Raw genomic sequence first — 9,796 nt, forward strand, 5'->3', positions numbered from 1 at the left:
ACAACAACAAAAAAACGTAAGTTCACACTCACATTTTCTTGTATAATCTCTAGTAATTAATAAAATACTCATTGTTAATAAAAATTCTATAAAATAATCAGTTTAACCCTCTAATTAAAATAGAACATGAATAAGAAATATAGGTCAAAAATGTAAACTCTCTTCCTCTCTCCTTCTATTTCAAAAACAAAAATAAAAAATTTTCTCACACACTTTATGTGTGCTCATATACTAGTATATAATAATAGAATTTCAAAAGTCCATTCAAATCCAAGGGTAAATCAGTAATTCCACGTACTAATACTACTATTTATTTGCCTGGCAGTTTTTGTCTCATATATGCACTCATTCAGTTGCTTTAACAGAGAGAAGGAGTGGGAAAGAGAGAATCCCACGTACATTTCCAAAGACGAACGCCACGATTATCTGTATTCAATAGCTTGAATGAGTTGACAACTTCGGAGGATCACCATACTGCTATCTCATCCGCACTCAAATCTCTCTTTCCACTGCTATTAAACGAGCCGAACCGGGTCTGACTCCGACCCACACACAAACGGAGCCCAAGATTCTGCATGGATGTTGAGATACTGAAAAGTGATCGAATTTGAGAGGTGGGTTTATCGGGGATCGTGGTTAAGCAAAATGGGTATGTCGCAAACCGATCAAAGAATGGAGGGTTGGCTTTATCTCGTTCGTTCGAATCGGATTGGGCTACAGTACTCCCGCAAACGCTACTTTGTTCTTGAAGGCCACTCTCTCAAAAGCTTCAAATCAGTTCCCGTTTCGAACAATGAGGTTCTTGCTCCTCCCTTTCTTTGCCTTTCTAGAAAAAATAAATGACTAGCAAGAGTTAAAGCTAATGAAATTTATCTGCAAGTTTTCAAGTGATTGGCGACTTTTTGGGTTTTTAGTTAGTATTGTATTAATAGAATGGTTTCCGAGTTTTGGTCGTTATTGGCAGGAATGTGCTGTTTGAAAGCCGTTGATGGAGCAATCAAAATTATGCATCGATCATACTGACTTTTGTTGGAGAATGATCTGTTTTTTTTCCCTTTAATTTTCATTGGATCACTATGCAGTTGATTATGTGAATATATTACATTTAAAAATGTATATATGCTTGTGAATATATCTATGCGTTTAAAGTCTGTAACATAATGATAACTGCTTTGGATGAGCATATGAGATACTTGAAGAGTGTTAGAATGCAACTACATCTATGGAGGGCTTCAAACAGTAAGTGTGATAGGGATTATTAGAGTTTCCCCTTAGCTCCGCTTCCAAAGAACATATAAATCTCCCTTTGGAAATACTAATACATTTGGAAAAACTAGACAAGTTTTATTTTGAGGTACAAGGAAATAATCTTCCTGTGAAAACTTGACTGAAAATCAAGAAGTGAGAAGGAAAAAATTGATAGAATTTTGCAAGAACTCATTAGGTAGTTTGACACTTTTGTGGGCTCAGTTGCCTTTTCTTTTTTCTTTCCTTGTACACGCTTTTTCGTACACCCATGGCTTGCAGAAGTTGGTAATGCCTTTGTTGGAATTTGGCCGTTTGAATCCTACTTTTAGAAGTTTGTGCGGAGAATTATGTATTATGTTTTTCTACTGTCCTTTTCATTTAAAGAGCTTTTTGAATTTTTCAATTGGTATATATCATTTGTTGTTTTTAGGATTATGTCCATCATTAACTCAAGAAAAAATGAATTATTTGTGCTTCTGCTTATTTTTATATTAACACAAACTGAATGAGGAACGCTTGAGTTATAATTTGGCCTACAGACAGTTTGAGTGAGAACTGTTTTCTGGCCTTTTGTGATATAGATTTTACAACATTATTAGGTAGGCGTAAGTGCAAAAAAGCCTTGATATTTTCCCACCTGTTCTGTGTATCAGGATCCTGTAAGAAGTGCTATCATAGACTCTTGCATTCGAGTGACAGACAATGGACGTGAGAGCATTCAAAGAGAAGTATGAGTCTTACAGACTCTCCTAATTTAGCATTGTGTTCATGTTTCTTGATTATTTTAGCGACAGTGATATATGCATATAACACCTGTTTGTACAACTTATAGGTATTCTTCGTTTTCACACTGTATAATACGTCAAATCACAATGATCAACTTAAGGTATGGTAACTATCCTCAACCAATTGTTTCTCTTACAAATTAATGTCAAAATATTGAAACTTTAATTTCGTAGTTGGGAGCAAGCAGTCCAGAAGAAGCAGCAAGGTGGATTCATTCCTTTCAAGAGATCGCTTTACAGGTCTTAACTTTCAAATCCTCAGTATTTGTAATTTACTGTAGATGATTATGCTAAATATGAGTCTAATGTCTATGCATGTATGCAGGGTGGTCCAGATCTAAACGATAATATTTTGCATGGTTCCAATAGCATATGGCAGTCCTTTAGGTGTGATATTTTGTTATCTACTGCTCTTATTTAGTTTTCTTGTTCACCTCATCATGCACATTGGTGCGAGTTTTTTCATTTGGAAGTAACTTTGTTTAACTATGCTTGGTGGCTTTGGTAAACTGGTCGTGGGCTATGGTTTATCTTTGTGGCTCTGATATGATTTTTCATTTTCCCCCTTTTCTTTTTTCTTTTTTTTTTTTTTTTTTTTTTCTTCTGGGTACTTTTAAAGTATTCATGCACGCAGACTAGGTGTATCTAGTAGTAGAAGTCGCATTAATTCTATAGACTGGAGCCTTTGTTCTTCTACACAAACCGATGCTGTGACATCCGATGTAATTGCTCCTTCACCTTGGACAATTTTCGGGTGTCAGAATGGTAAGAGTTATTCTCCTCTGTACATTTTGAAGTAGTGAAACTGTGTGCTGAACTTTGTTTATTCTCCTCTCTGCATTTTGAAGTAGTGAATCTGCATGCTGAACTTTGTTACTGTAATACAGGTCTACGACTATTTAAAGAAGCAAAAGATAGGGATTCTCATGGGAAGGTTGGTAGGTTTAATATTCACTACTTGGTTGTATGAAAGATTCGTTCTATTGATTATGTTCCTACCATGAGCAGTGGGACGATCATCCGGCCATAATGGCTGTGGGTGTTGTTGATGGAACTTCAGAAGGCATTTTCCAGACACTTATGTCCCTTGGTCCCTCAAGATCAGAGTAAGTTTGTTGAGAACTTTATGTAGACTGTGGAAACCAAAGATGAGAAAAACTAATCTGAAACTGAAACTATAATTGTTTGAAATTTTCAAGCTCAAAAAAGTGTCCAACACAATGGCAATGATGCTGCACAAATCCGAAAATGGAAGCTCCAAAACAAATCCAATATGGAAGCTCAAAATACTTTAATAAAGTCAAACATTATGTTAAAACACTTAAGACCAACCACCCACCCCCCTATACATTGTTAGAAACGATGAGGCATAAACTACACCCTGTGCCTTTGTGTACAAATTGTCTAGGCTTACATCATGATCTCCATCATAACTCCTTAGCCTTTATATTACCAGTGGTTTCATTTGAACGTTGAAGCGGTAACCTATATGATGTAGTGAGTGGTCTGCCTTTTGTCTTTGTATTTACTCCTCTTGACCATATCTGTATTATACATGTATCCATTAATTTCTTATCCAAATTGCCTTGTATGAAGCATTTTTGTAATTGAAATTAACAATGATAAACCATGTTGTAGATGGGACTTCTGTTTCTACAAGGGAAATGTGGTTGAACACCTTGATGGTCATACGGATATCATTCACAAGCAGTTATACAGCGATTGGTTACCATGGTCAGGCCCCTTGCCTACAATAATTTTGAATTATGTTCTGAAGCAGTTGTGTAAGTGTTTCTTTTTATAGTTACAAAATCAACATTTCATATATTGCAGGGGAATGAAGCGAAGAGATCTATTGTTGCGGCGTTATTGGAGAAGGGAAGATGATGGGACATATGGTAGTATTGAAATGGTGGTTTTTTTTTGTATTTTGTTTTTTTTTTTCTTTCTCTTTTGCATTTACATTTAAAAGTATATTGATACCGAAATTAGCTTCCTTTGGTGTCTTCTTTCACAGTTATTCTCTACCATTCTGTGTTTCCTAAGAGGTGTCCACCGCAGAAAGGCTACGTCCGTGCCTGCCTTAAAAGTAATGTATGCTTAGATTTTACATATTTATAAATCTCCTAGACTTTACAAGTGTTTAATATAGGATAGTTGTCCGGAGCTTGGACGTTTAATAATATGAGTAAGAAGCATTGGGGTATTCATTCCTTCAACGAATTTGCGCGCGTGTGTGTGTGTGTGTCTCGCGTACAAGAGTATGTGCATGAGTTGAACTTGATACAGCGTCAACGTGGTAGTATTATAACTTTGGTGCATATTAGTGTGGATAGGTACAACTTTTATGGTTGTGATACATCCAGAGTTGATAAAAACTATATTCTCCTTCCACTTCCTGTTTTAAGTTTAAATTTAATTTGTACAACTGCCTGTTCAAGATTTTATTGTGAGTTCTAGTGGTTATTGCTTAGTGGATCTTTTCGGCTGGAGGTGCATAATTTGAAAGTTAATAATGGAAAGATTTTGAGACATTTACCACTCTTTGCAGGTGGAGGATATGTTATAACCCCTTTGAACCAAGGGAAACAATCAGTTGTGAAGCACATGCTTGCTATTGATTGGAAATTCTGGAAATCTTATCTACAAAGCTCTTCAGCCCAATCTATGACCATCAAAATGCTAGGGAGAGTTGCTGGTATTTCTATACTCTTGATTGATAGAGCTTTATATATTTACAAAGCTCTTCATTGTTTACATTATTTTGAGGTCTACTTATTGAATCAAAAGAATAAATTTATTTGTAGCACTACGGGAGTTTTTCAGAACACAAGGAAACTATTCGTCCTCAGAATTTTCATTGGGAGAGCTAAGGAGAAACTTTAGTTTGCAACAGAATGAAGGGGAAGGTGAGGCTGATGCTCCAACAGTGATTGGGGATGGGAGGACGAAGGAAAAATTTGCTGAAGAAGTAGAAAAAGCACCTTCCGAACATTCTAGTCTTGTTAGCTTGAGTGATGCTTCTGATGAATTCTTTGATGTGCCAGAACCACCATACAGTGATCAATCAGAAACTGACTGGATTCCTGATTTTGGCTCAGAAATGCACTCACAGGTAAACGATGTGGGCATAAATTTGTGACATTTAGACAATCATTCCACTTTTATGCTCCTTTACTTCTACGCGGTTACTAGGTGGTTCTTGTGTGTTGCCACCAATGTTCTCTCTCCCTCTCGTGTATACAATTTTCATAAAAACTCATTTTGGGTCCAAAACATCATCACGTCGACCTCTGTACATAGTCTTCCATAGTTCAGTCCACTACATCCTGCACTGCTCATAACTTGTTATAGAAATCTTGACCTGCTTAGTTACTTGTATTTGTGGCTTATTCTCATGTCTTTTTACCTTCTAAAGTTCCACACTAGTGCTTGTATCTATATTGTTGGTTTGCCATCTGGATGGTGGACCCACAATTATTTCGTATTCTACTATGCTCTTCACATGTGGGTCTTCAACCTTTAGAGCCCAACATGTGGAATATAAGTTATATAACTTATATTAGGAGGTTGCGGTAGCTGGGATTTTGGCTCAGGATCTTCTGCTTTCGTACCTTGATAAGCTTGTTAGTTTGCTTAAGCGGTTAGGATGTGGACCAACAATTATTTCGTATTCTAAGAGTTTCTAACTTGGCTCTGATTGCACCTTGCAGAACATACATCATCCCAAGTTGTCAACTGCTGCTGGTTTTGTGAAAAGATTGCATGATCTTGCAGGTTATTATGGTGTTTAATATTTTTGTCTTAACATTTTATGCCTTTGTATATCGCCCTTGTTGATTTAGTTTTCTGTGTGATTGTGTGCTGCAGTTCAGAAGAGGGGCTATGTGGACCTACAAGAGATGGCGACGGAAGACATTACCTGCCACTATGGGTCTACCCTTCCAAAAGATTCAGCTTGTAATTTGGCTTCCAGTTGGACTTCAGCAGATCCTTCTACTTTCCTAATTCGTGGCAAAAGTCATCTGGAAGACCATAAGAAGGTTTGGACAGAAATGTCTTAGATATAGTTGTCTAGCATGATTTTTTGGAAAAAATTGCTCACGTTTTACAATTATGTTCATCATACCAATTACCAAATGGTTTGCAGTCGAGCTTTGAGGTTGTATATCCTTTGAATGCTGATTTGGGTTGCATGTTCTTGGTATGCTGATTTATGTGTTGCTTTATGATCAATGAATTTTAGGTGTCGGCTGTGAAATTTCTTTCAATATCAGTTTCCTTTAGCAACCATGGTGTTAATAAGCGTAAAGTTTCCATAATATTAGTTTCCAACTGTAGTTCATAGGAATTTCTAGTCCAGGGCTCTTTAAATGTTCTTTTTCTTTCTCCTCTTGAATGTTGCTGATACGTCAGTTGGCAGTTGGAGTTTTAACCTGCGTTTCTAGTCCTTATCTTTCACTGCTTTCTTTTGTTCAGGTCAAGGCTAAGGGCACGCTGATGCAAATGGTAGCTGCGGACTGGCTAAAATCTGACAAGTGTGAAGATGATCTTGGAGGTCGCCCAGGGAGCATTGTTCAGGTCATTATTTAACTGAGGATTTGTGGTTTTTTCTTTAATTGCTAAGATTTTTCCTAGCCAGTTATCACATATAGGGTTAACTGAAAACATAGAATTAAGAAAAGGACGAATGTAATTTACACACTCTTTACAATCTTGTGTTTCTGCAGAAATATGCGGCACAGGGTAGGGGAGAATTCTTCTTCATTGTGAACTTTCGGGTAAAATCCATCTTATATGATTTTTTTTTTCTTCCTATTATTACTATTTGCATGTTATTGCCTGTCACCTATCAATATTTACGAAATTATCTGTTTTGACTCAGATCCCAGGTTCAAGCTCAACTACATATAGCCTGGCACTATACTATATGATGAATTCTCCAGTTGAAGATACACCCTTGCTAGAGAGTTTTATCAAGGGGGATGACGCCTATAGAAATTCAAGGTTTAAGCTGATACCATACATATCTAAGGTTGGTACATGCAATGATTGCTGTAATCCTGTTGGAATGGCATACTCGGTCTTCTCCCGTCATCTTGTTGAAAAGAAAATGCATCTTTTACTGGTGTTGTTCAAGTATTTTGATCTCTAACTAAGTTTAATTCTGTTAAACCTTTCTCTCTCCGTCTAAGATCAATTAAATTTTAACTGTTACTTCTGTCCTCAGGGTCCATGGATTGTGAAGCAGAGTGTGGGAAACAAAGCGTGCCTCATCGGTCAGGCATTTAAAATCAATTATTTCCACGGGAAAAACTACTTGGAGGTAAACTTGAAGAAACAATTATTGAAGCAGAAACAATAAAGTACAAAAAACTACCTCAATCATTGGTGTCACGACACTTTCATACCTCATCTTTTAAAATTGACAATGTCATACCTCATCTTACGAGTTTGTGTCAATGTTATACCTTCCGTTAGCTTGCCGTTAATTTGTCAGTTAAATGCTGACGTGGCTTGATCCAGACCCTATTTTCTATTAAAAAATTAAAAAAATATTAAAAAAACTAAAAACAAAATCATTTAATATTTTTAAATATTAAAATAATAAAGAAAAGTTAAAAAACAAAAAAACAAAACCTTTTGTCCCTTCCACCCCCCCCTCCCCCCCTTCTCTCTGTCCCCATCTTCATTTTCTTCCCTGCTTAATCTTCGAAGAAGAAGAAGAAGGAAAAAAAAAAAAAAAAAAACCCCAACCCAGTTCGTCGGGCCCCCCCCCCCCCCAACAAAAACAAATCCAACCCCCTATAACCCAAAAAGAAGAAGAAGGAGGAGGAAGAAGAAGAAGAAGAAGAAAAAAAAAAAAAAAACCCTGATCCCGTTGGCCAGGCCGATTCCGTGGGTGGAGAACCTGGGCGCAGAGAAAATGGGGGGAATGGGTTTGGATTTAAAGAGTGGTGTGTAGAGGAGGGAAGAGGGTGGGTGCGGGGGAAGACAATTGGTTTTTTTTTTCTTTTCTTTTTTTCTTTTTTCTAGGTTGTAGCAGATAAGGGGAAGAAGAGGAAAAAAGATGAAGATGGGGGAGAAGAGAGAGGGCGCGCGAGAGGGGGGGGTGGAAGGGACAAAGCGCGCAGAGGGGAAGTTTTGTTTGGTTTTTTTTTATAACTTTTCTGTATTATTTTAATATTTAAAAAATATTAAATGATTTTTTTTTAGTTTTTAATAATTTTTTAATAGAAAGTGGGTCATGAATCAAGCCACGTCAGCATTTAACTGAGAAATTAATAGAAAAACTAACAGAGATATGATATTGGCACAAATTCGTAAGATGAGGTATGACATTGTCATTTTAAAAAGATGAGGTATGAAAGTGTCGTGATACCAATAGTTGAGGTAGTTTTTTATACTTCACAAATATTATTGTTGCCTGCATGCAGCCAAATCAAATTTGTAGTAATAAAATGACGCCGTTTGTTCAAATTTATCTAATACATGCTAATTCTGAAATCATTGGCTATCATTCAGCTTGGTATCGACGTCGGATCATCCACCCTTGCCAGGGGCGTGGTTAGTCTTTGCATTGGGTACCTAAACAATCTGGTCATTGAGTTGGCATTTTTAATACAGGTAAACATCCATGTTATCAGTTTGTTTCTTATCTAAAGAGGTAAAGATATTCATGTGCACGTTAAATGTTGCCTAAAATGCACTCTTAACTATTTAGAAAAATCGATTTCCCTTGACAACTTATTCCATTTTTATGCTTGACTTCCGGTGCTTGTTGCTCAGGCAAACACGCCAGAGGAGCTTCCGGAGTTTCTTCTTGGAGCCTGCCGCCTTAACCACCTTGATGCCTCCAAGGCTGTTTTAGTTCAACCGTGGTAACATCCGTATTGTCATACTGTTGAATTGAACATAAAGCCTAGATAACGGAAATTCAGGGCTGGTTCTTCTCTGCAAACTTACTGGCAGAGGTCAGCATCCCCAGCGAGGGGTTCTATATGGGGCTAGAAAATGGTGGATATAACCCATTTTAGAGCTCCAAGGAATCTTTGAGGCTTTATAAAATAATCTCTTCCAATGAAGGGCTATATATTTCGGGTTTGATTAGGCGATGTTTTTTTTTTTTTGGTGTGAGCTTTTATTAAGTTGATTTTTGGACGTGCTATCTTAATATTTTTTTTTTATGGACCTTTCAACTAAAAAGTTCAAAATGTGACAAGGTTAGATTTAATCACTTATCAATTGTTCATTGGATTAGATTTTCTTATCTCAATCTCATCCGTTGAAAAAAAGCAAATCCCCACTTCGCCCTATGAAATAATTTGATTTTTCACGTATAGCACAACAATTTACCTAGCACCAATTGGTAAATTAGTATCATACAATTTTGAAAAAAAAATTATTTGAAAATTTCATCCACAATTTCATCCACCAATGCCTGTGAACGTTAAATCAATTTGAAATTTCATCCACAATTTTAGCCAAATTGAAAGAAAATAAGTAAGAAAAAAGAATTAAAAAATAATAAATAAATAAAAAGGTGAGTATAAGTGTATTTGTAAGTGGAGGGAGAGTGATAGAATTTTTCTCATATGGGTCGCTACTTTTTTTGTGAGACCCACTGTTTTTTGGGGCTAGATGTAGCCCGATTTTATGCTACCCAAGAAACAAAGTTGCTAGCCCCGGTGGTGGATCTAGCCTCATTTTCTGGCTCATTAGGGATGAAATTTCTTGCTAAAGCTTGAAATGTTGTAGCCTCA

General features: G+C 36.6%; 1 protein-coding gene across 1 annotated transcript; it reads left to right on the top strand.

The window, feature by feature from the left end:
* The first annotated feature begins 362 nt into the window (after positions 1-362).
* LOC137742594 (protein ENHANCED DISEASE RESISTANCE 2-like) lies at positions 363-9,203 on the top strand. The gene is made up of 21 exons (XM_068482503.1): positions 363-798; positions 1,902-1,976; positions 2,081-2,134; positions 2,208-2,273; positions 2,359-2,420; positions 2,653-2,798; positions 2,921-2,967; positions 3,042-3,139; positions 3,672-3,767; positions 3,867-3,931; positions 4,051-4,122; positions 4,585-4,731; positions 4,841-5,148; positions 5,747-5,810; positions 5,904-6,076; positions 6,513-6,614; positions 6,764-6,814; positions 6,919-7,068; positions 7,264-7,359; positions 8,559-8,660; positions 8,823-9,203. The coding sequence occupies exons 1-21, from the start codon at positions 646-648 to the stop codon at positions 8,916-8,918; spliced, it is 2,223 nt and encodes a 740-aa protein (XP_068338604.1). The 5' UTR covers positions 363-645; the 3' UTR covers positions 8,919-9,203.
* Positions 9,204-9,796: the final 593 nt, after the last annotated feature.

Source organism: Pyrus communis, chromosome 8 (genome assembly GCF_963583255.1).
Source record: "Pyrus communis chromosome 8, drPyrComm1.1, whole genome shotgun sequence".
Classification (NCBI taxonomy): Eukaryota; Viridiplantae; Streptophyta; class Magnoliopsida; order Rosales; family Rosaceae; genus Pyrus; species Pyrus communis.